At 46.0% G+C, this 26,102-nt stretch overlaps 1 protein-coding gene across 3 annotated transcripts in view; it reads left to right on the top strand.

Annotated features, from left to right (window-relative positions):
- The first annotated feature begins 11,105 nt into the window (after positions 1-11,105).
- Positions 11,106-26,102, top strand: part of LGI2 (leucine rich repeat LGI family member 2) — a 29,824-nt gene continuing 14,827 nt past the window's right edge. For 2 of the 3 annotated variants that reach the window (XM_060299216.1, XM_030832190.2), the window contains exons 1-6: positions 11,106-11,309; positions 13,233-13,304; positions 14,290-14,361; positions 16,340-16,411; positions 21,499-21,570; positions 22,253-22,422. In XM_060299216.1, coding sequence (XP_060155199.1) covers positions 11,113-11,309; positions 13,233-13,304; positions 14,290-14,361; positions 16,340-16,411; positions 21,499-21,570; positions 22,253-22,422 — 655 coding nt within the window. In that variant the 5' untranslated portion in view covers positions 11,106-11,112. The remainder of the gene's footprint in view (positions 11,310-13,232; positions 13,305-14,289; positions 14,362-16,339; positions 16,412-21,498; positions 21,571-22,252; positions 22,423-26,102) is intronic. The other variant, XM_060299215.1, reaches the window with a different exon arrangement.

Genomic DNA, 26,102 nt, shown 5'->3' with positions numbered 1-26,102 from the left:
TATCCTTGCTGTCGTTATTAATCAGTGGCTTTGCTCCTTTTATTCCCTCCATGCAGAATGTCCCTCTCTGTATCTGTCTTCTCAGATCCTACCCATCCATCAGGGCCCAATGAGAGCAGGCCTGGGAAGGCTTACAAATGAGAAGAAATCACTCCCTTTTCTGTACATTTATGGCACCCTGTGTTATTAACTCCTGTTAAGCAGTGAATTTAGAAGAAGAAACCACTGCTAATAGTCTCTTGGGTCCAGAAAGACCTGAAGATCTTCTGTAACAACTTTTATCGAGTTCCTCTCAGTTTTTGTCAACTGATCAAGCCCCAGAAGCTTTTCTTTTCAATAAAGATTGTATGATCTCTTGCATTTCTTTAGTTATTTATCTGCTGCTTAAGTGCCAGGTCTTTGAGCACAGGGCTGAAGCCTCAGGAATCTTTGTAGCCTCAGTCCTTCACTCCAGTTGCCATATTCAAGGACCTCAATAGATAAATATTGAAAGTGCTCAATAGATGCTTATTGAATCAACCAGTGAAATACGAAAGGGTGGAATTCAATGAACAACAGTTATCAGCTCTTCTTAAGCAGTACATTTCTCAGAAGAAATCACTGCTAATTTTCTCTTGGGTTCAGAAAGGCCTAGAGATCTTCTGTAACAGCTTTTACCAAGTTCCTCTCAGTTCATGTCAACTGGCAAAGTCCAAATGTCTTTTTCACCATTTATAGCAGACCCAGAGAATCACAACTCAGATGTCTCGTTGTGAAAGACCTGGCTCTCCAGCGGCCAGGAGTGGGCTTAGCTGACAGTCTCCAGCTGTCAGCTCCTTCTAGATCCTTCTCAGCTTGCAAGCCGAGCTCACTCTTCTCTCAGGGAAACTCTGCACTATGACTGAGCAGAGCGGTGGTACAAGGGCTGGCCATTTCTGCTGGAAGTTGGACCCCTTTACCAGGCAGCAAGGTCGGCTGAGCTTGGTGGGGTCTGCACTGCAGTCTGATGGCTGCCCCGCCCCGACCTGCTTCTCCCTGTTTTCTTTTATACGCATTCCTCCCTAACAGAGCTTTTGCAATTTCAACTTCAGCTCAGCCTCTGCTTCCTCCAGATCCCAAATAGCACACCACTGTAGACCAGTGTCCCCAAAGAGCCTAGAAAGAGCCGGAAGGAAGACTGACCTCATCTTCCAGGAGAGATGCACACTTACGGCAGGTGAGGAAATACAGAATATTGAGCTGATCTGACAGCACCCACTTTGGCCATGCTCTGACCATTGGAAGCCTTTTCCAGTGGCCTGCCCAGATACCACAAAGGACGCCAAGGGATCTTTGGTTTTTATGGGGAAATCCAACTATAAAATTACATTGTCCAAAATATTATAGTGAAATCGATCAGAAAGAATGCATCCTCATGGCACATTTTCTGATTTCCCAAAGGAGTCTAAAAATAAGACATTATTGATGCATTCTATTATTCCTCTCAGAGGACAAAAGATAAAAATAAAGAGCACTGCCTGGATTGTACACTCCAGGGAACTGCCTCAGCTGGTACTGGGATGGAGAAGAGTGTGGAGGGTTGCTGGGGGTAGTTTTCTCAGCTGGCCCTTTTTTGGTCCGGAGGCTCCAGGATTATTCATGATCTACAAGGGTGACTATGCCTTTTTCTCTCTCTGCCCTTGTCACCCTTCAGCAACTCTCTCTTGGTTCCTGGGGATTTTTGCCTCAAGCCAGGCCTCATGTGCATCAAGGGGAAATTTGTAGAGGGCCTTCATTCTGCCTTCATTCTTGTAGGTCACGTATGCCTAAAAATCATCAAGACCCACCCTCTGAGGGCTTGAGGAACGGTAATATTTAACATTGCTTTTGGACAATAGTCCAACATGGAGGTGTGCCTTCCTCATCGGATACTTAGATGGTTTGCGTATCTTGGCTATTATGAATAATGCTGCAATGAACATGGGATTGCAGATATCCCTTCAAGATCCTGAGCTCATTTTCCTTTGGGTATATATCCAATAGTGGGACTGCTGGATCATATGGTAGCTCTATTTTTTAAGTTTTCAAGGAACCTCCACACCGTTTTCCATAATGACTGCACCAATTTATATTCCCATCAACAGTACATGGGGCGGCGGGGCGGGGTGGAGAAGATATGCTTTCAAATAACGGGGGGACAAGATGGAGAAAGGAATGCCAGGGTTACTGTTTTCTAGAATACCGTCAAAGGCATTGTTTTTTTTTTTTTTTTTTGCGGTACACGGGCCTCTCACTGTTGTGGCCTCTCCCATTGTGGAGCACAGGCTCCGGACGCGCAGGCTCAGCGGCCATGGCTCACGGGCCCAGCCGCTCCGCGGCATGTGGGATCTTCCCGGACCGGGGCACGGACCCGTGTCCCCTGCATCGGCAGGCGGACTCTCAACCACTGCGCCACCAGGGAAGCCCGATATGTATTTTTTTCCCAAGCTGTCCCTAACACTCTCCCCAATACCCTCCAGCTGTATTGTGATGGGATAGGACAACCCTATCCACTGCACTCTTTGACACCCTGACGTTGGCTGCCTGATCTTGGTCAGGACACTTAACCTGTCCACGCCTCAGTTTCTTCCTCTGAAAATGCCTTCTGTTCATGAGGCTGCAATTGAGATCATGGAGTGTGAAAAGGCTTTGTAAGCTATGAAACTGCTGTGTGAATGTCAGATCCCATCACTGCACCCTCTTTTTTTTTAAAGTCTTTTATTGAATTTGTTACAATATTGCTATCGTTTTATGCTTTGGTGTTTTGGCGGGGAGGCCTGTGGGATCTTAGCTCCCCAATCAAGGATCCAACCTGCACCCCTTGCATTGGAAGGCGAAGTCTTAACCGCTGGACGGCCAGAGAAGTCCCCTATCACTGCACCCTTAAGAGATACTTGACTTCTCCTGCCTGGGAAGGTAAATATCCCTACACAGAGATGCTTGAGTTAGAAACACTTGCAGATCTTTTTTTCAACAGAGGGCAAGCCTTTGTCTGACATGAGCTAAGGTGGCCTGCTGAGGACAAACTTGGGATTTACTACTGCCCTCTTCCCGAAATGACTGCCCCTGCGGGTCAGCATTCGTGCCAGTGGATACACCCCCTTGCCCTCCTTAAATGATGGATCCCCTGCTCTCCTACCGAATTAGCCGTCTTCAGGAGCCACATAAATTCTAAGCTCCAATGTCATCCTAACGATCGAGAACAAGGAGTCATGAGGTTTGTTTAAAGGATGTGAATTTATTTCAGTGCAGTGGCAGGTCTGGTCTTGCCCTGGTCTCGCCCTAGTGTAATGTGAGTGTGTGTGTTGGGGAGGGGAACAGCGTGCTGGAGTCACCGCCATCTTGCCCTTTGGCCAGGCTCCTGAGATTCTGCCCAGTTGCCTGGGGGCTGCTAACCCAGGCACGCAGGACATCCTCCCCGATTTACTGCATGTGCAGGGCTGGCCGAGGGCAGTGGGAATCCACAGCTGGACCACATCTGTCTTGTCCACCACTGTATTCCCAGAGTCTAGCACAGTTTCTTCTCAATAAATATTTATTGGCCAATTAAACTAATTTTTCCAGCTTTCAGATAAACGCACAGATTCTGTCTCTTGGGATGTGGAAAGAAAGTGGTGGGGAAGAACTAAGACCCTTCTCAGTACCAGCAGGCTTTTTTGACATAGAAAAGTCTTATTTCCTTGGGTACTTTTTTTTTTCTTTTTTTGCAGTGCGCGGGCCTCTCACTGTTGTGGCCTCTCCCGTTGCGGAGCACAGGCTCCAGACGCGCAGGCTCAGCGGCCATGGCTCACGGGCCCAGCCGCTCCATGGCATGTGGGATCCTCCCGGACCGGGGCACGAACCCGTGTCCTCTGCATTGGCAGGCGGACTCTCAACCACTGCGCCACCAGGGAAACCCTCCTTGGGTATATTTTAAGCTCCCTGAGGAGAATCTATTTATATTTATATCTATATCTATCCATATCTATATCAATTTTTATTCATATCTAAAGCTATATCTTTATCCATTGTGATTTGTGGCTCTGAATGAACAGGTAGAGCCCAGCTAGCTAACCATGTAATTAATCACGTAATGAACTAATATGAAGAATTTTCATATTCTTCAACTGATTTCATCCTTCAAGCAATCCAGGGTGATGTGCAACATCCTCTCCCATTTGCTGAAGAGGAAATCAAGGCCCTTTGAAGATGAGAGCTGCCCAGGTTGCAGTGGTGATAAATGGTGAAACTGGGATCCGTATCGGGACCCCTGACAACACATTCCATGATGCCTCCCACTCCACCCGTGGGTCCTAGTACTAGATTCTGAAGAGCTCAGGCAGGAAGTGTCGAGGGAGGACTCTGAAGATAAGCTCTTCCTACAAGACATGGGTGGGTTGAAGAGGGGAGACTCATAGCCAGGTCTGCAGGTAGCAGTGGAAGACTTAGTCCGTTTTCTGATTTCAGGGAATCTGTCTGAAATTCTTCTCTTGGTGTTGAGCTTACTCCTGAAAGCTATGTTCGAACACAAACATCCCTGGGAAGGGCAGTCCAGTGAATTAATAGCCGTTGGGATTAAATGTGGATGCATTTCAGATGCTTCCCTCAGAATATATTTTGACGAGGGCTGGGGCGGTTTGAGCAGAGGGCATAAGATCACAGAATAACTCAGATGCTATTGAATGAAAGAAAAAATAAGCCCCAAATGTCTTTAATTTAGTCTTATTTAAAATTAAGTTGAGACCAGAGGCCACAGGCTTCAACAGCAAGAAACTTAAGAGGCTATATATCCTTAGAGAATGCAAAGCTTTGAATTAGCCATGGTTTATGGATTAGAGAAGAGCTTAGACGATATTTAAAGACCCATTATTATACATTGAAGTTAAATCTGTACTCATTTTGTAACTTGTTCCCCTAAAGTAGAATTTCTAAGTCTGTTTGCCAAGAAGAGTGAAGCGGTTTCTCATAAAATTATTATATTGACTTGTAAATTTGAGACTGTGAAAGTTGGTTATACAGAAAACCGTCCTTGTCCTAGGAGATTGACTTTACTCACAGACCCACTGTCTGGGACTCACAGATGTACTTCAAATCAACTCAACCCAACTCGAAGATCGGGGACGTTCTCCTAGAACTAGGAACATCGTTAAAGGCCTTCTGATATAAATATAAATAAAGTGATGTATTCATCAAGGTTCTCCAGAAAAACAGAACCAATAAGATATAGATGAGGGGATTTATTATAGGAATTGGCTGGTTGCAGTTAGGGAGGCTGAGAAGTTCCATGATCTGCTGTCTGTAGACTGGAGACCCAGAAACACTGACAGTGTACTTTAGTTTCATCCAAAAGCCTGAGAACTGGGGAGGGGTGGATGGGTAGGGCGTGTACGTGATGCTGTAAGTCCTGGTTTGACTGTTCTAACCTGAGAAACAAGAGCACCAATGTCTGAGGGCAGGAGAAGACAGATGTCTTAGCTCAAGCAGCGACAGCAAATGCACCGTTGATCCGCCTTTTTGTCCTATTCAGGCCCTCAGTGGATTGGATGGCGTCTGCTTGCACGGGTGAGGCTGGTGAGGGCGATCTTCTTTCCTCAGTCCACCAATTCAAAAGCTTACTTCTTCCTGAAATCTCCTCACAGACACACCCAGAAATCATGTTTTACCAGCTAGCTGGGCAACCCATGGTCCAGCCAAGTTGACACATAAAATTAACCATCACAAGTGACTCTTGTAAAATAAAGTGACTTGTAAACTAACGTTACTCTGATTAACTTTTTTTAAAAAGGTGCGAAATTTCAGAATAAGTAGTAGAAAACAGATGATAAAGATTAAAATATAGTAACGACATAGAGAACAAAGATCAAATAGAAAAAAATCAACAAAGGCATAACTTGATTCCTTGAGAAAACTAATAAAATAGTGAAATTCTGGCAGTATTGACCAAGAGAAGAAGAAAAATGACAAAAACAGTATAGAATTTCAAAATTTCCCTGACAAAGGGGAGGGAAAGGACATCACAAAATTGGGGAAAGAGAAGAAAGAGCTTTGAGAGGCAAAGCTGGGGACACTTACTGAGTTTCACCTGCTTCTCAGTTTCATCTTGAAGGCGCTATGTATTGTCTCTGATGTCTGCATGCACTAATGATGTCTGAATGAACTAGTGATGTCTGGATGGACGAGGCAGGATTCATCTTGTTGCAATAAACCAAAACCCATACTCCGGCTAGTTAAACAAAAAAGGGAAGTTATTATCTCAGAAAACTGCAGAATTTAATGGGTGACTTGATCTGAGACCCAAATGATACCGTCAGGATTCCTCTCCTGGGTGTGGGGGGGGACACCTTCTCAGGAACCTGTGTGGGTTTCCAGGCTCACACCACCACAACTCCTCGGCCAGTGGAAGAGTGAGACTGCTTTCCAATATGTCAAGCATAGGTCCTGTCAAGCAGTTTTGTTAGCCCTGATTGCTCCAGTTGGATGAGGTAGTCACCACAGAACCAGTCACTGTGGCTGGGCGAGTGGAATGTTCTGGAATGCTCTAGTCTAGAGCCATGTGCCATGGGAAATGGAAGTATTCATCAAGTGAGCCACATGGATTGAATGTTGGGAAGGAATGATTCCCTCCAAAGCAAAATTGTGTCCTGTTGTCATGAGAAGGGGTGGCTCACGCTGGGCTATAAGTTTCCCACAGGTGTCCGTCCCGCTGGGGGTATGGCCAGCGTCTTGAGGGCCTTTCAGCTGATTCGGGAAACTGCATGAAATATCCACAGGAGGCTCTTCAAGAACATGACTGAATTCAAGAGGCCAGCCTGGAGCAGATTCAGAACGAATTCCAGACTTGTGACACCCACTGAGTTTATGAAGCAAGGAAATGATGGGAAGCCAGAAACGGCATCTACATTTGACCAGCAGCCAACCACAAGAGTGGCTTATTAGGGTGATGTGGTCAAAGAGGGATTGGCAAACTCTTTGATTAAAAAACAAGAGAGAGACAAGACTCTGTTTTGTGTTATTTGGGGTTTTTTCCCCCAGAGAATCCAATTTGTAGCCATTCAAACCAAGTGCCTTTGAGGTTCGGATGAATACGTTTTCTTCGGTTGTTACAGCGAGCATCAGAGCCAGTTAGATGTTAGTGAACGCTTTCCAAAGCTTAGAGCTCTGGTGAGAACACCAGCAAGGTGGGAGAGGGGGTTATTTGGAAAATGGGGGAGGGGGCTAAGAAGCATGAAGAAGTCTCTGAGATTCTTACAAGATTTACAGTTTGGTTTAGAATTTGAAGATTATGCTTGGTTTAAAAATAGATCCCCAAACTGCAGTATTCTTAGATTTGCAGTTTTCTGCAAGATTTCTGTGATTCCTTGCTGATTGCACCTGAGAGATATTTTCTCTTGAATGTCTTTAATGTTCTTATGTACAAAATGTCATTCATTCATCCCCTCATTCATTCATTCAATCAACCAACATTACATTGAGGGCTCACTGAGGGAGAATCAAGGTTTCATCTTGAAGATGTCCTACCCACCCCCCACCCCCCATCTCTTCCTTACCATTTCCACTGGTCCTCTAGCTGCCAACTCAGCATCGGCATGTGGATGGCTCATGGGCATTTCGGAGTCAACACTTCCAATACCAAACCGTTGATACCTGTCTCCCAGCCAAACCTTCTCCTCTCCTAGGCTTTCTCATCTAAAGGGATGGTGTCTCCATCTACCCACTGGCTCCAGTCAAAACCTGGGAGGAGGCATTTTTGACTTTTCCTTCAACTTCATGCCTAAATCCAACCCAGCACCTAGTAGGCTCTGAATCAATACTGACTTAATGACAGGTGGTTGAATGAGAGTGAATGAATGAACAACGCTTTGAGCTGCCTACACATGCTCCTCCAGCCTGTGCCATTTCATCTCCCATAGGAATGTGTGCTCCTGCCATGGAGATGCAGCTTGAGTAACCGTACATATGAACAAGGATTTTTACATTTTGAAAAACTTGCTATTTCCTGGAAACAGATTGTGTCTCTCTGATTGTCTATTAAGTTTTTTTTTTTTTAACCACTGAAGATCTTGGAATCAAACCAAAGTAATCTGCATTTCCATTTTTATATCTTAATTTATAAACTGCACCTTATAATTTACAAGCATTCACTTAGTGTCTCTAACAGAGATGAAACAAATACCAACCGTGCCAACTATACCACCCAAGTCTTCTCTCTGCACCCTTCCTATCAGGAACTTTCTAGTTTTTCAGGTTGGAGGGAATGGGTTGGAGCTAGACCTAGCTTGGGGAGGGTAAGGATAGAAGTAATAATGATATGTCACATTTATTTAGGGAAGAAAGAGGAAGGTCTCATTATACCCATTTTATAGATGATAAAATATAGGCTGGAGATAGGAGTGACATGACCAAGAAGGTTTGCTTATGAGTGATGGAGCCAGGCCTAGAATCTGCACCTCTGGAATTCTTCATGCCAAGGGTCTTTCTAGGATACTAGATTAGGATCTCTCCACTTTGGCACTGGTGGTATTTTGGGCTGGATCATGCTTTGTTGTGCATTGCAGGATGTTCAACAGCATCTCTGGCCTCTACTTATTAGATGTCAGTATCACCCACCCCACTGTGACAACCAAAACTTTCCCCAGACATTGTCAAGTGTCACCCCTGCTTGAGAACCACTGTGCTAGCCTGTGCCCTTGTCCTTGATTAAAATGGAGGCACAAAGGTTAGGAAAATTCATCCCCTTTCACTGCCTCTCACACCCCACACCCCACCCGTTCCCTCCAGTCCCAGGGTTTATCTGAGATTTGCCCTGCCCACAATATCACACAGATCTCTGAACAAATACCTAGTACCTCTTGTGTGGCATTGGATCCTTTATAGTCTTGATCACGTTTAGCTCCCAAAGGTGCATACAACTATCCCATTTTACAGGTGAGGAGACTGAGGCATTGAGAGGTCATAACTTGCCCACAATTATACAGTTAGTAAGTGGCAGTCTGGGCTGCAAACCCACAGATCTGGGGACAGAGAGTTTACCTTACCCACCCTTTTCTCCTTGCTCCTCTTCAACACAGCTGAGAACCTTTGCCTGGGTCAGCAGGAAGGCACTGTGTTTGAGAATCCCCGCACCGTCCTCTCCATAAAGCAGTAGCCCATCTCACTTACAGCAAACATCTTTCAGGATGTGCAGGACACACACCCATGATTGTGGGTTCATGTGCCTATCACCCTCTCCAGACCGTGGTTTGCGTCCTCAGTGCCAGCACGGCCTTGCTGAGTAAGGCATGTGGGCAACGCATGTCCACACAGCAGTGAAGGCTATGCACAGCAGCCAGCTCTGGAGCAGGATTCTCCTGGCTGTGTCCTGTGTGACCCTGGGCAAGAGAAAAAACATCTCTGAGCTGAGTTTTCCCATCTATAAGATGGGAAGACCCATTTCTCAGGGCAGATGTGAATTGTGTGATGATAAATGTACACTGGTTCCCATGGATACTAGGTGCTGGCTAAATGGTGACCTGCAACGAATGTCAACTCCCTCCATGAAGTTACCTGCCACAAACTGACTTTCGATTCCTGAACCCCTTTTGGTCAATGTGTGACCCCCCCCCCATGTAGCCACGTGGGGTTACTTCTTCAGGGCTATATGCCCAGCTAGACTTCAAGCTCCCTGAGGATAGGACCTGTCCCTTTGTTCCCCTGCCCCCTCCAACCAGTGGCCAGCCATACGTGCTCCAAATGACTGCTGAAGGAGTCTAGTATTGGTGATTCCTACAGTAATAATAACCTTTTGCATCAGTCACTGCCTTTTCAGGGTATAGCTTAACATATGAAATGGTTTTCCTTGGTTAGTAGCCTGATGATGGGCCCTTGATTCCCCACTCTGAGCAGCCCTGGTTTTTAGCCATTTTGATTCTGCTTTGGCCATTTTCTTTGATTTCTCCAGTTCACACTACCTTGTGGTAAGATTCAAGCTCCCTGCACCAAAGGTGCGGAGAGAAGAGGGGCCCAGTAGGGCCTGGTTACCAATCCCCAGCCCAGGCTCTCATCCCCATCTCTCCCCAGCCATTTCCTCCTTGATCACCGGCCAGTTACTGATGCTTTCGGTGCCTCAGTTTCCTAATTCGTAGATTAGGACCTGCCTCAAAGGGTTAGAAGATTAAATGTACAGAGCCTAGAACGTATCACACCATTGATCTCTATTAACAATTGCCCCCTGTCCTTTAACTGGGGTGAGTGCGGAGCCTAGTGAGCCGCCGAGGGAGGGAGAACTGGTACGGGCGTTTGAGCTCTGCGGCAAGCAGGCGGCAGGCCCCAGAGCAGCCGGGCGCGCACTGCCGTAGCAGCTTTGCTTGCCTACATGCCTTCAGGAGGGAAAGGGGGCCGGCTTCAGTGAGCCCAGGGCGCTGTGGGCAGGGAGCCAGCCCCATCGCGCACCCCAAAAGACAAGCAAAGCCATGCCCGCTGAACTCAATGGCAGCATTCACGTCCTTTAAACATTAATAAAGGCTGCTCAAAATTCCGTACTCTTCAAAGACCCGGGACAAAGTCTCCCTTCCCAGTCATCAAGCCAGTTCCCCAGGCTCTACTCTTTCCGCCGCCAGCCTCTCACGTTTTGGCCCGGCTAAAAGGAGCCTAGTGTCTCCCCCAAATTATTTCGAGCCGGTGGAGGGACTGCGGGCTTCTGATCCCCAACCGCTCGGCCAGGTCCACAGAGGGTCTCCGTCCAGGCCGGCTCCTCCCCTAAGGTCACCCAACTTTCTCCTCTCTCCGCAGCTCCTGGGAAGGGGCCGGGAGGGGCCGGCGGGGCGCGGCGGGGGGCGGCGCGAGGCCCCCTCCCCCGCGGGCGGGCGCCCGCCCCGCATTATTCATTGGCCAGAGCTGGCTGCGGGCTCGGGTGCTGATGTCAGGCGGGCGCGGGCGAGGCCCGGGCGCTGGTGGGGGGGCGCCGAGTGGGGGTGACGGCCAGCATGCTGCTCGGCTGCGGCTCGGCCTCCCACACCCGCGGCGCCCTAGTCCTAGCCAGCAGCGGCGGCGGCGGCGGCGGCGAAGCAGCGAGCGGCGCCCGCGTCTGCAGCGGCGCGGAGTCCGAGCGCGCGGCGCGGCAGCGGGGTTCGCGGCCGGGGCGGGGACCGGGGACGCGGCATGGCGCTGCGGCGGGGCGGCGGCGGGGCGCCGGGACGGCTGCTCTTGCTGCTGGGAGCCGCGTGCCTGATCCCGCCGAGCGCGCAGGTGAGGCGGCTGGCGCGCTGCCCCGCCACTTGCAGCTGTACCAAGGAGTCCATCATCTGCGTGGGCTCCTCCTGGGTGCCCAGGATCGTGCCGGGCGACATCAGCTCCCTGTGAGTGAGTGGGACCCCGGCAGCCCCTGCCCCGTCCTGCCCCACCCGGCGCCCGCCGTCGCCCGGGAGTTGCCTCTGGCGCCGGGACAGCGCGACCCTGACCCCACTTCCCGGCCCCTTCCTTTGCGTTTGGGTTGGGGCGCGCGGTGGGACGTGGGTTGGAGTCTCGGGCCCCGGGGAGTATGAGGGGAACCCGAGATCCAGAGTCTGGGAAGCCAGACAAGTCCCTGGGGCAGTGTTTCTCAAAGTCTGGCCCGCGGGCCACCTGCATCAGATCCACCTGGGGGGGCTTGTGCCAATGCAGATTCCGGGGCCCGCACCGAATGATGCAGGGTCCGAGAGCGGAGCCTTGGAGTCTGCGTTTGGCCTCCCCAGGTGATTCTGAGGTGCATTAAAGTTTGAGAGGATGTGTGTTGGGGGTGGGAAGGTTGTGTGGGGGGCTTGTGTATGCAGCCGAGCATGACTGGAGCGCTTGCAGAGGAATGAGGCCTCACCGTCCCTCCTGAGGTCTGGGGCTGTGGTTTACACGGTGCCCTCCTCTGGACCTGTCCACACTGCAGGTGGGGCAGTACCTGGGAGAAGGCATGTCACCTCTAGAAGTGGAGATGCCGCCGCATGTGGCCCGGAAGAGGGAAGCACAGAGGACCTGGCGGAGCATTGGGGAATGTGGGCATCCAGCCCAGAGGGCAAGTGCTGGGAGTCAGCCGGACTCCTTGCCCTGAGCTCATAAGGGCTTCTTGCCCCCCTCCTCACCGCGTGTTGTGCTGGCTGCTTATTCAGTGCTGGAGGAACGGACAGGAAAGGGCTTCCCATTATTGGTCCACCTGCTCAGGGGCTTTCAGCCTGGCCTCACACAGCCACTCAAACCACATGGCCAGCTCTCATAATGGCTGGGGAAGGGGCTACTGGGCAATATCTTCACTGCCGGGAAATGTTTCCTGCTGAAATGACTCCCACATCCAGGCCAAGGTGCTGGGTGATGCCCACTCCACCGTAGAGGCAGGGATTCCCATGGGGCAGCAGGGAGTTGCTCTCACTTGCTCTTGTGCTCCACTTCCGTGTCTCCACCCCAGGCAAGGCGCTGGGGCCTGGACCCAGGAGTGAAGGGCTTCCTGTTTGCATTTATAGGCAGTCAGGAGAGTCTGGCTGAGCAGAAACAGAGGGCCTGTTTGACGCCTAATATTGCTAAGTCGGGTGACATGGAGCATTCCAGAAATGAGAATTCCCCTGGTTAAATCCCTTAGACCAGCAGCTGCTTAACGGATCTGCATATTAACTGAAATAATTCTGAAATGATGTATTGAGGTCCTACTGCGGCCAGAAAGGATAGGGGCCCTGGTGGCTAAAATAGTCAGGTTCCTTGTTCTGATTGGCCGTTAACTCTGGCAGATGGCGTGGCCTCCCACCACACATTCAAGTTCAGGTGTCTCTGGGTTGTTTCCCAAGGCTCTCACGGTGCATTTAATCAGAAGTGCTCTGAGCGACTTTCAGAGATGTGCTCCCAAGGGGAACACTTAATCCTACCCTTGAGTTTCGTCGGCCAACACTAATGCTGTGTCTACACGAACAGAATCATGGGCAGAGGTGAAGGAATTATCCGTCTTCAGCTAGGGCCTCCTGTAGTTAAGAAAAGGAAGTGAGGGGTTATTGATGTAAACCGGCTGAGATGATGTCTATGCAAGGAGCTAGACTGATAGTAACGGTTTCTGTTATTCAGTCCAGTTTTCCTATTGATCCAGTTCATTGGAAAATGGCTGGACTCATCTTGTTCTTACTCCTGAGAAGAACCTGGCCAACCATTTGAAGCCTCATTCCTGAGTGGAGGAGTTTAAAGCACAGGTAGAGGATAAGGCTTCTCGTCCACCTTGCCCGGCACTTCCTCAAAGCAACCTAGTCCTTGTTTTGTTCCTCTCTTGCCCGTAGGAGCCTGGTAAATGGAACGTTCTCGGAAATCAAGGACCGAATGTTTTCTCATCTGCCTTCCCTGCAGCTGCTGTGAGTATGGGAAGTCCTCTCTGGAAATGGCAGTCCTGGAGGTGCGGTCCTGGGAAGAGCCGTCTCTGTCTCTTGGGTATCAGTCCTTCCCAAGATACCCAAACTCCACAAGTAAACTGTGGCTGGCTCTTAGTGTTTACTTGCCCTGTTGTGTCCCCACTGAGCTGAGTCCCCAGTGCGCAGTGTCCTTTCCTTCTTTCAGCACATGTTTTCCTCAAGGGCTTTATTTATTTATTTATTTTAACATCTTTATTGGCGTATAATTGCTTTACGTTGTTGTGTTAGTTTCTGCTTTATAACAAAATGAATCAGCTCTATGTATACATATATCCCCATATCCCCTCCCTCTTGCGTCTCCCTCCTACCCTCCCTATCTCACCCCTCTAGCTGGTCACAAAGCACCAAGCTGATCTCCCTGTGCTATTCGCTGTTTCCCACTAGCCATCTATTTTTCACTGGGTAGTGTATATATGTCAATGCCACTCTCTCACTTCTTCCCAGCTTACCCTTTCCCCTCCCCGTGTCCTCAAGTCCATTCTCTACATCTGCATCTTTATTCCTGTCAAGGACTTTACTGTAGATGCCATCGCCCATATCCAGCAACTGGGGACATGATTACATTGAATTATGACCTGAATTTCACCTAAACGTACCATTTCCCAAACACCTCACTTTAAAAGAGAACCTCCATTTTTAACCTCTAAATGTTATTATGGAAATAGGAGCTCTCAGGTCATATTTACTGAGACCCGTAGGGAAGAAAGGTGAAATAATGGGGGTGACCAGAAAATCTGGCCAAAGAGAATCCACTTGCCATTGTCCATCAGTGTCTGAGTCAGGTTGCACACCGAATGGGCCAGTTTTACACTGAGAAGAGCCCGTGTTTGCCCACGGATCAGAACATAACAAAAGAAACAGAAATGGCTTCACTCTGTGACTCAAATTTTACACTTCTGCATTGAAACCTAATGTCTCTTCTTTTCAGATTGCTGAATTCTAACTCATTCACAGTCATCCGGGATGATGCTTTTGCTGGACTGTTTCATCTTGAATACCTGTAAGTTTTGTGCTTTGTCTATTTGCTGAGCGTTTGGTATGTCAGTGAAATGGCTGTATTGCTTTCCAAGCTGGGACAGCATCTCTTAGAGAGCTTAAGGGTGGAGAAGATTCAGAAAACCCCATTCTGTTTTCAGCGCTGACCTTTTATAGTTTACTTGTGTATAAACATGCTGAGACAGGAGGAGGTTGGAGCCAAAGAGGGGGAAAGGAAACAAAGAAGGAAAGATATTCACTCATTCTCTGCTGACATTTAATTTGTCATGTCATAAGCACAATTGGAAATTATATTGGATATTTTTACCTCTCAAAGCTAGACATGGATTTGCTGATCAGCCAGAAATGAAGCTGAAGGATTCTGAGGGTTACATACTTTTAAGAAAGTCTCCCTGTTTGGGGATATAGCTTCACGTTTTTAGTTTACCTGTCCTATATCCCGTTTGCAGTGTCTCCTGTGAGCTGCAGCTGAGGGTCTAATTTTGTTTTTTCTCCTTTAAAATAAAGGTTATTTTTCCCTTTTCAGTTGTGCATTTTTCCCCCGCAGCAATGCCTGCCTCTGATTTCTGCCTCTTCACACTTTCAGGTCATCTCTTTTCCCCTTAAGTTCTTCCACCCTTGTCTTCTGTCACTTTGTAATAATATTAATCCTGCTATCAGATGGGATTTCCTTACCTAGCATTCAGGGGCATTTTTTAAATCCGTGTCTCTGCTTTCTTATCTGAGGTTAACAGGTAGATGTTGGAATTCTAAGTACATCCTGGGTCTAAGAAAGCTCTCTGCTGATTTCCTGTCCTCAGGAAAGATGTCTCTGGAGAAAGTCTTTCTTCAGAGGATACATAATACGGGTACTCTCATAATACTTGATAGTCTGTGTAACCTGGGAAGAGTGGTCAGGCTGAAGTGCTAGGCCAACTAGGTTCTATCAGAGCACATCAACAGCCGATGGAGGCGGTGAACAAAGAACCATCCATTCTCTCTTTCAAGCAGTACATCTTCCTGTCAAGGTTACTGTGAGGAGGAAGTTCGCTTCTCAGCTTATACTGAAGTCTATTACTGAATAGACCCCGATTTAAAAAAAAAAAAAAAAAAAAACAGGCACCGGATCATTCTCAGTCTACGAATCAAGAACTGTTTCGCTAACGAAAAACATCATGTTGCAAAGTCTCCCTTGGACCATCTCATCAGAGACTTTCTTACATTTGAAGAAATGTGATGCCATAAACGAAAATTTAGTTCTCTGTGGCCCTAGGGAATAGTCCTAGTGCATTCACTTCATGTATTTCCCGTTTTAAAGCGTGGCTGGAGTTATTACTGCAAGGTCCTGTGTGCAAGCCCTAAGACATCTTAGCACAGAGAAAGAAGTGTGGCCCATGCTCAACTTCCTTATACTTTCTATTTCCAAGTAGCCTAGAGATCTTGAGAATATCCTTGCCTTGTCACCCACTTGTTCAGAGATGACACTGTGTAGGACATGATGAACTCAAGCTTGCCGGAAGCCAAGCTTAATGGAATTCTCCCTGGGCAAAGACTTTAATATGAAGAGGTAAAACAATGGGCTCCCTTCAAGGGGCAATGATGTTAACAGAAGTGTTATAGCCAGGCACTGTGAAATGTAAGAAGGTTGGAGGGGGGAGGATGTCTGGAAGTGTTCCAGTCTTGCGGAATTTGAGAATATCTTGCCTTTGTGTAGGGCTTTCTTCTCCTTTCCCGCCCAAGATGTTTTTACCCATGCTGCCAATCCTGACTTTGAAGACTTCCAGGCTGCTTCTGGAAGGAGTGCAAAGCACGCTTGTGTGGAGGCACTCTTGCACACACACCCAGCTCCCACTTGGAATCTGGTATAGCTGACCGAGCCTTTGGAGATGAATTTCTGAAATTTATAAATGCTTTTAGATTTCATTCTGAAAGCATCCCAGTATCGTTTTTTCGAGATATTAAGCAGAGAAAATTCAGTTTAATTATATGGCTGTTCTCCTTAGGTTCATTGAAGGGAACAAAATAGAAACGATTTCAAGAAACGCCTTCCGTGGCCTTCGTGACCTGACTCACCTGTAAGTCCTGTGAAAAGTGTTGTAAGCCCTATTTAATGTGTAGAGTGAGGGTCACTTCCCAGTGCCTCTCTCTTTCTTGACTGTTTTCTACATATTGTGATAGCTTCTGAAGGAAACTCATTGCCAGATTGCCCGAGCAGTTTCTGTATTGTCGATCAGACACCAGCCCATTGTGATCACTCACACACTCGGCTTTCTTATCTTCTCCGTCCTTCCGAATTGCCGTTATGGTCCATATGACTGCATGTGACAGGAGCGCTCTGAGCTGGGAGTGATGGACGAGGTGGGAAGGAATGGAACATGTATCGTATACCTACTCTGTGCCAGGCCCTGGGCTGAGTGCTCACTAAGCCTTCTCTTCTTTATATTTCACCATAATCTGTGAGTCCCCATTGTACAGATTTGGGAACTGAGGCTTACCTGACTCATTGAAGAATGTTGAATGGAGGATCAACATTAGGGTGAAGTAGAATAGAGACGTTTTTGTGGTTCCTTTAATTTGGATGCAAATAGCTTTTCTTTTTTTTTATGTTGGATTAATCTGTGGTTTAAGCTAAGCTCTCTGGGTTCTTTAATAGCTTTCTGGAGGAAAAAATTAAATTGATTTGAATTGGCATATCAAATAAAGCAAGCACACACACTTAGCAAATTTAGAAAACTGGAAGAATAGTGCCTGTGCTTATGAAAATGCGAACATCGTCATTGTCTTGGCAGGAGCAATTTATTAACCGTTTGCACGCTAGAAACTTTGTGTTGGAGTAGGATAACATCGGATAACATATCCCGTCTCCATAGTCAGCTTATCTGTGGTAAAAAGACAATCGGGGAAGTTAGAGGGCTTTGAGTAGGGGTATTAGGCAGGGTGGCAATACCTCCAGGGTGTGTAACCGAAACCGATACAACATCTAAGGAGATAATCATTCCCATCAGACCCTGATAGAGGCAAAGGTGTCTGTCAGGAGGCTCAGTAAGCACTTGATTCTGGAATGCTACCGATCTCGGAAGTCCTGCCTAAGTTACAGCTTGTAGAGTAAGGAGATGAGGGAGTGGAAATGGGAGTCTCTAAACATCTGGAGCAGCACAGCCGATCCTGGACAACATCAGACTCTTATTGGCATCATTCCTCCATGTTTTCTTTCCTTGCTATAAAAGTCTTGATTGTTTTTTCAGATTCAACCTAGATGCCAAATCCCCACGTTCTTGTAGGGGCGAAGACAATGGGCTTTGAGTCACAATAGACTCGAGTGCAAATCTCAAGGCCACCATTTGTTAGTATTACTTAGCCTTTTCCGAGCCTCACTTTTCTCATCCTTAAAAATGGGGATGGTTATACAGACCTCATAAGATTGCCGCACGTAGTGGGTTAGTGCTTGCTTGCAAATCATCCGGCCCATTATCCACGGTAAATGTTCAAGGTCTGGTTGGCGTTGTTATCATCATCATCGTCATCGTTCACAACAATAGCATCATTCCCTCCCTCCGCTAATGAAGAAGCCTCGGTTTTTTCCAGGGGCTGCTGAGTAGCCTTGGCAGTTTGGGTGGCTAGACAGGGTCTGCTAGGAAGACAACTGTGGGGGTCTGGAGAAGAACAGCTGTGGCAAGACAAATCCAGTTCCCAGAAGTCAGGAATGAAGGGCTTTGTTTTTGAGCAAAGGCTCTGGGCAGATTATACGCCTAAAGTAAAGCCCGTGTGACTGGTTGAGTTCGCCCAGATGTCAACTTTCATCGGACCAGTTGGCTCTGGGGCCTTGGTCTGAAAACAGATGTAAATATGCAGGTATTGTGCATATGTATTTGCATATCTTTGTGCATGTGGGCCCTTGGGTACATGGACTTCTATTCACGTGTGCACATAACTGTGTGTATATGCTTGCACATTTGCACGTACAACCATATGCTGTGTATCACCCATATGTGTGCAAGAGGCACCTCCTTGTCTGTGTGACATGCAGGGGGCACACACAGAGGGAACAAAGGAGTCCTTTGTTTGGGTCCAGAGCGCATCTGATGCATTAGAGGAGATGTAAGCCCATCCAGTGTGTGTTCCCATCCCACAGTCAAGCCTATGGGGCCCGCCTCCCCCCAGCTCTCCAGCTCATTTCCCTGAATGTGCCCACAACACTGGGCTCTCAGGGCGCCGCTGTGCACACCCAATTCACCCCATTACTGGGCCTTTCCCTTACATCCTTTCCCTTGCCCAGGATACGGTTTCTCCTGCCCATGATCTCCTGGAATCCACCTTTTCCTTCACAGCCCAGATTAAGTTCTGTCTTTTCCTTGGATTCCTGATCTCCCCTCCACACCTCTTGCAGCCCTCCTAGCTGATTCCACACAACCGGCACTTTGCTGTAGACACTGGCCATATTGGTTGGTGCCGTTTCACGGATGTTAGTTTCATCTCCCCAGCTGTGTAGAAAGCTCCCTGAGGGCAGGGCCCCTGCTGATCTTCCATTAGCTCTGCTCTTCCCCCAGGGTCTCACACAGGGCTAAGCCAGCAGGACATTCTTTCTGATTCACTGACTGACCAATGAGTTACTAAGCTGGGTTTTCCATATGTGCTCTACTGCAGGGCAAGTCTTATGACTTTTAAAGTTGACTCCTCTGGGCTGGAGATGTAGGTAGTAATAAAAACATTTAATACACTGTTGAAAGAATGAACTGATCCTCCCAGCCCACCCCATCCCCTTCTTTTTGTAAACTTCTAAGCAAGGAGAACACATCAGCTCTCTAAAGTTCACTCCTGTGCTTAAGGAAGTAACTATCTGGAAGTTGCTTGTTTTAAGTATCTGCTTTTTTACCTTTATGAACTTTTCCAACACCTGCAGACTCACATCCATAGGTAAAGAAACATAGATCAGGTTTCAAAGCATTGAAGGAGCAGTGCCAATCTGTAACTAAAATCTAGGACATTTGTTTTCCAGCGGTCCCACAAAGCCCAAGGGACCAGTTGCTATTAAGTAGTTTTAGAAATGAAGTACCATGAACTTGTACACAAAATGAAGTGGAAAGTGAGATGTTATGCGCGGAGTCTGGGCGGGGTAGGGGCGGGCAGTCCATCTAAATCATTCAGCTTTCCGAAATCTAAATTGAACACTTGGAACAGTTACTAAACATTCAGCTTTTTTTCTTTTGGCCTTGACCATTCCGTATATGCTTAGCACTTCAATCCAATGCGTTTCAATTCACTAAAAATGTTTAGCTAAACTAGTAACCTTTAATTAGCTAAAAATATTGTACTTTACTTTCCAGAAAAAGTGACTAGCAGCCAGAAAAAAAAAATCAAAACTGTCTCCTTTTTAAATTTCAAGAAACAACTTCTAGAGAACGTTCAGTCTGATTACAGTCTGTAGTCTATAATCTACAGTCTGTAGTTACGATTTCAATCTGTTCGGCCTGTTTTCCAACATGTTTAAAATTGTACCAATAAATCATTTAGGAAAGGAAGGTAAAATAATACATGAAATTGTATGTTAATCCATTCGTGGTTAACTGGATGGGAAAAGACATAATTTAGAAACTATAGGTCTCCCTGTATTCCGTTGCTCTCACTCAGCAAGAATGTTTGGATTTAAAATGGGCACAAACTTTCTACCCTAGTTGACTCTAAGGAGGAGCACCCTTTCGTTCCTACTTCTGGGATGGGTCATTATGATGCTACAAAAGATTAATTTCCTATATATTTTTAAAGAGGTTGGTGCTGAATTGCCTACATGGGGATCATCATTTATGTGTTTTGCTGTTTGTATACTCAAATGTATAAAAGAAAACAAAAGTCAGCATCAGTTTTTTGGCTGACTCACATTAGGGCATGATGCCTGGGAGAAATCAGACTTGATGTACGTCATTTCAACACCTCTCATCTTTCTACGTCAGCAGCCCAGCACCATGTACATTCGTCTTCAGCAGGATGATGACAGGGCACTGCATAATCCTGAATCATCAGAGAAAGCATTGATGATGTTTGTTCAAGTCTGCTTCCTGGAGATGGGGGGTAGATTAAGACATTTTAGAAAGATCTCCAACACTAAGAGCAAAAATACAAAATATGGTTTCTGGTCAACCTTAATTAATGAGAAAATGAAATTGATCACAATCAGTCATTCCCTAAACATTGTGGTTCACTGAGATTTTCTATTATCATTAGTGTTAGAGCTGAGATTCTTTATGTAAAAGAGTATTTACATAAAGTAGATACTATTTTTTAATAGTCACAAGTAATAAAATTCACTTAGATGCCCCATGAGGGAACTTCTTAGGATAAGACTGTACATCTATCTTTTTATCATTCTCATTTTAGTGCTTAAGTCATCCATTCAGAAAGACTTTACTGAGTACCCACTATGTGCCAGGCACTGTTCTAGATGAAAGGGATACAGATATGGACAGACAAAAATCTCTGTCCTCGTGTTGCTTATGTATAGGGAGAATGCAGAGTCAGTAAACAAATAGATGGATAATTAATATATATTGTATGCTAAGTGACAGTAGTGCAGTGGAGATCAACAGGGCATGGAAGGGAGTTGTGTAGAGATCAGGGAAGGTGGTGAAAGTGGAGGACAGACCTAAAGGAGGCGATGGATGAACCACACCTAGGGCGAGAGCGTCAGGCAGATGAACACCGAGTTCAGAGAACTTGAGCTGGGAGTGTGACTAGCCTGTGTGAGCAATAGCAAAGGAGCCGGTGTGGGTGATCTGAATCCTCAGAGACTCAGTCCCACAGGTAAGTGGGAACGGAGGTAACTAGACAATGGAGGGCCTTGGGTGCCATCAAAGGGACTTTGACTTTTATTCTGCGAAACGTGAGATGCCATCTGAGGATGATTAACGTGTATCAAGAGCTTAATCAATGCTTGTTTTAAAAACAAAACAAACAACGGACATTGTATGCTCCAGCATCTATAATGTTATCTTTGTATAACTAAACTCATTTCTTTATCTCAGTATCAATGACCAAAGCCAGAAATTGAACTACCTTTTGCTAAAGAGGTTTAGAACTCTGTTTTAAGTCACTCGCTTTATTTAAGGGACTTCAGAGGGATAGGACATGAAGATAATAACCACATGAAAATGTGACGTTTTTGTTCTAGTTCTTTGGCCAATAATCACATAAAAGCACTCCCGAGGGATGTCTTCAGTGATTTAGACTCTCTGATTGAACTGTAAGTAATGAAAATTAAGTTTGTGTGTGCTTGTCTTGAAATCCCCTCTCCCCCTATACTGCATTTTTTTAATGTTGTACCTAAAAATCTATGACAAAGTAGCAAATACTGGGAAACGGCATATAGTTTGTATTGTGTTAGCTTTGCCGTATACTTAGTAGCATTAGGCCAATGGTAATTTGGCGTGCTGGGTCCGGGGGCTTCCTTTCTCCCAGAGAGCAGTAGCGTATCCATCTGCGTTGTCTCCTAGTGCTTGTCACTCCTTGCTGGGCAAAGTTTAACAAGATCTTAAAGTTTCAATTGTGTTTGTCCAAACTATCTTCCTGTAATGTCCTGTTTTTGCTTGTGAGAACCTATGCTGGGTGGTGTTCTTCTGTCACCTCTCCCCCATTTCCACCATGGCGTGGTGACAGTTTCAAGAGGATTTGGAAAAATGGTGCTGTGTCAGCTCTGAGCACTCTCTGCGTGCTATACGGTTAAAATCATGGGCACTGAAGAGTGTTAAATAAAGTCAGTGGTACGTAAAAGACATCGGATGTATTAAATACAAAATTAAAAAAAAATTCCATTTGGGGGAGTTATTAAGTATGTCAGGATATCAGGATTTCTGGAGTTTCATGTTAGGGCCAAAATATTTCCGACATGTCTGTTTCTCTGTGTCTGTGTTTGTTTTGTTTTTTAGAGATTTAAGGGGCAATAACTTTGAATGTGACTGCAAAGCCAAGTGGTTGTATCTGTGGTTGAAGATGACAAATTCCACTGTTTCTGATGTCCTGTGTATCGGTCCACCAGAATATCAGGAAAAGAAGCTGAATGACGTGACCAGCTTTGACTACGAATGCACAACTACAGGTATTCAGAACCTCTATCATCCAAGTCTGATATTTAGAATAACCCTTTGTTTTTCTTTTAGACTGTCAACAGGGAGTGGGGAAACATGGGGGTAAAAGTTTTCTATCAAACTTATTTTAGGGGAAATTTAAGCATTCTCAAAGAAATGATTTGATGTGGCAAGGAAAATATCTCAACAGTTTGGAAGGATTTTTGTTAACTGCACTGGCTTTACTTTTGATTCTTTTTGATTCTTTACAAAATTCAAATTTGTCTAAAGATTTTTTTTTTTTTAAGCTCAACGGTGAGTTTGGCATGAGAACATTTTCAAAGCAGTCTAGGTTTCATATAAAGACAGTACAGAGAGACCTAAGTCACTGTTCTCTTGATTGAATACTATGAAATTTATAGGACATTTAACTAATAAATACCAGACTTTAAAATTTATAAATTGCTTTTGTAGTTCCATGTAAAATGAGATAGCTAGGCATCTTAATCAATGGCAAAGTAGGAATATAAGTTAACAAGTAGTTATCAAAAGGAAAAATTCACATTGAGGAAAAAAATGTCAAGAAAGTTTGATTTTGTTTTCCAGAGTCTGCCTCAGGGTTTCAGTTTATATGTTTTCAGGTTATAAGATAAAACTAAAATACTAACTGCCTCAACTGTCATATCTTGTAGAGAGCCCAAGAATATCTCCATATGAAAGGCTTAGATGGAGTTTCTATAGCTTCTAAAAGCCAGATTTTAAAGGAGAGTGGATCAGTCCACAGTCTGAAACCTGCTTACCGGACTTATAAAAATAAACACTTAGGCTGAAAGTTGGTATCTACAAAGCCTCAAGTCATGTCAGTAGGAGCAGCAGAAAAGAGAACTCAGAAAATAGTTATGGAAACTCAAAAGACAAAAAAACTCTAAGAACAAAATATCACATATAGGCTAGTCCTACTGCTATCCCCCGATCTAATAAACAAACTCAAAAGTAAAAATTATTTCTCCATATCTTTGTAAATAAGGGACCTGACAAGTTCTGTTCTTTGCTGAGAGGAAACCTGAAGTCTTATGGAAATGCCCTTGTCTTTCATCACTGAACAGGGACTTATTCAGCTGTGTAATTGGCAGGTGCCCTTTAGCCAGCTGAGGCCACTGGGGGGTTATTTATTGTATTGTAGAGCAGTGCAGTCTATCAGAGGTCACAGTCAGTGACGTTTGCACCAAAAGGTGGCATTCAAGGCCATGCCGTATGAAATGTGAAACCCCAGCTCGCTGGGGTGCCTCTCTGCCTCTTCTCATTTTTCTGGAGAGTTCTCTAAACCCCATGCTGAAGTGAGCAGCTTTTCCATTGTTCTCTTCACTCCCGGCCCTAGTGTGTGACAACGTTGCCAATCTCAGAGAGAAATGGCTTGGACTATAGAGGGCCTTGGAAACTAGGAATCTGTCCTAAACCCAGAATCTCTGGGGCAGCATGAGCCCCTTAACACATTTGGGGGCATTCTCTTATACATATTTATCTTTGCTAACAAGCTTTTTGCTAAAATTTAGGAAGTCCGCACCCCCACCCCCGCCTGGAAACAGGGAGAAGATGATTCTGTCTTTGCTCTTGTTTTATCCCTTTAAGGCTCACGAACAGATGAGCTCTCACCCACGGTGTCTTCCATCACGAAAAAATCGTGCCACCAAGTTGTGACCCCCTCCCCCCAAATATAGTCCCTGCCTTGTAAGAACTAGGTCGATAAAGTATGAGTTTTGGGGGTTCCTATCTTCTGGCTCAGATCAAGCCTCACACGCTGGTGCTCTATTTAAGGCCAGGGAGGAGATAGGTGAGGATGGATGGAAGTTGGAAAGTCAAGTCTAAGACTCATGGTACCATGACTACATCCTCACTCGAGTTTGGGGAAGAAGCACATTTTCTGAGTGCACTGTTTTCCTCTTAGCTCGGGGTTTTAGCAAAGGAGTAAATTCTTCCCGCAGATGTCTCACCTTGTTCTTCCCAGGGAGAGGAGGGTACATTACCATCCTGTTCCTCAGCACAGGGGTGTAATTAACACCACAAAGCCACCCCTGGCCGGTTTCAGCTCTGCAGCTTAATCAGTCCCTCCATAACCCTCTGCTTCAAGTCTATTTTTAACCACCTCAAAAATCCCTGTTACCTACGCATAATTCCCCATGTTAGGTGGATAATTCACTAAATTCCTCAGAGGGTGTGAATTTTGCATCCTAATTGTCCCGTTAGTTTCCCTATTTCAGGGCTGATGAAAATGCAGAGAGAAATAATGCATTAATGTGCAGTTTCTCTCCCAATAGGATCAGCATCATGTATAATTTATTTTCTGCAAGTGCTATAAATAGGTATGTAAAAATCTGTTGATTCCAGTGGGAGCAAGGCCTAAATTGTAAGAGTCCCACTGACATCATGAACTTAATCCAATGTGAATGGAAGTGGAAGTGCTTTTTGCAGAGAAGGCCATTAATACTTTAACACCAGTAAATTGATGTCATATCAGCATGTGGATTGTTTGAGATCTTTCCACAATGAATGTGCTTTTGCCGTTTGTGAGAAATAACTTACGATGGTGATGGGGAAGATGTTTAAATTCCCCGAGTCCTCTCCCCCATTCACACAAACACACATTCATCAATCATATTGTTTCACCAGTTTTTTCCCTTCTTCCTTCTTTCTCTTCTCCTCCTTTTTTTTGGACAGGAGCGGCGAAGGGGGAGAAGGAGTGTCCTATTAAGAATTAGATTTATAGCTCGAATGATTTAACAGTCTGTGCTGTGCCAGATAGCCAGTCTATAGAAAATATTATGAAACCAATGTTTGGGGGAAATCAATGAAAATAGAACCATGAAAGGCTAGATTTGTAAAATGCTCTCTATATTTTTTTAAAAATAAAATTAAAATTCTGGAATTTTTTTAAAATAAAAAACTGAAACTTTTGGGTCTGCACTTTAAACGGCCTGCATTTTTAAGCTCACAAGTGCTCGTGTTTCTGAGAATTCAGAGTGTAGTCAGGAAGCTCTGAACGCAAGCAGAGGGGGTTATAAAGCATCAGGAGTGTTGGGAACCTTGGGCAGACTGGGATGAGGCAAGGCAACCGGAGATGCTGGAGGAGGAAATAGACGTCTTGGTGGTAATTAGAAGAACGCAGCTGTATTCTCTGAGTCCTCTTCTACCTCCAGGAAAGAAAGCAGACCGTGACTGCTTCCATTTCCCTTTTCCCATTTACCAGCCTGTGAACACGGAAGCCTTTTGCAGCGTTTTCCGACTTCTACAGTGGGGCCACCAGGGCCCACAGGAATGAACCAGGGGTTTTTCAGGTTTTAGTGTTTGACCAAGCAACGCTGGTGTTTTGGGGGACTTGGTAGAGGAGGGGGAACTAGGATCCGTGGTGACTCTTCCCTAAGTCTTCACGCAGGCAGCTTCACACTGTCGCTGTTACGCACGTAGAACTCCTGAGGGATCACCGCAGCCCAGGCTGGGCGCTAACACTTAATCCTCACTCTCCTATTCGGCCTCTACAGCAACCTTGTGAAATAGCCGTTGCCCTCATTTTACTCCTGGGGAACCTGAGGCTCTTGCCCGAGCTCCTGGAGCTGCAAGTGCAGGCGGGGTAGAAACCAGTCTATCTCACCTGCCCCAGCTCTTCCAAATGTTCCAGAACGGGGGGTACCTCCTCCACTCTTGCCGACTGTCCCCA

Source organism: Globicephala melas, chromosome 5 (genome assembly GCF_963455315.2).
Source record: "Globicephala melas chromosome 5, mGloMel1.2, whole genome shotgun sequence".
NCBI lineage: Eukaryota > Metazoa > Chordata > Mammalia > Artiodactyla > Delphinidae > Globicephala > Globicephala melas.
The sequence above is the reverse complement of the archived record's forward strand: the minus strand, read 5'-3'. Positions and strand labels throughout refer to the sequence as shown.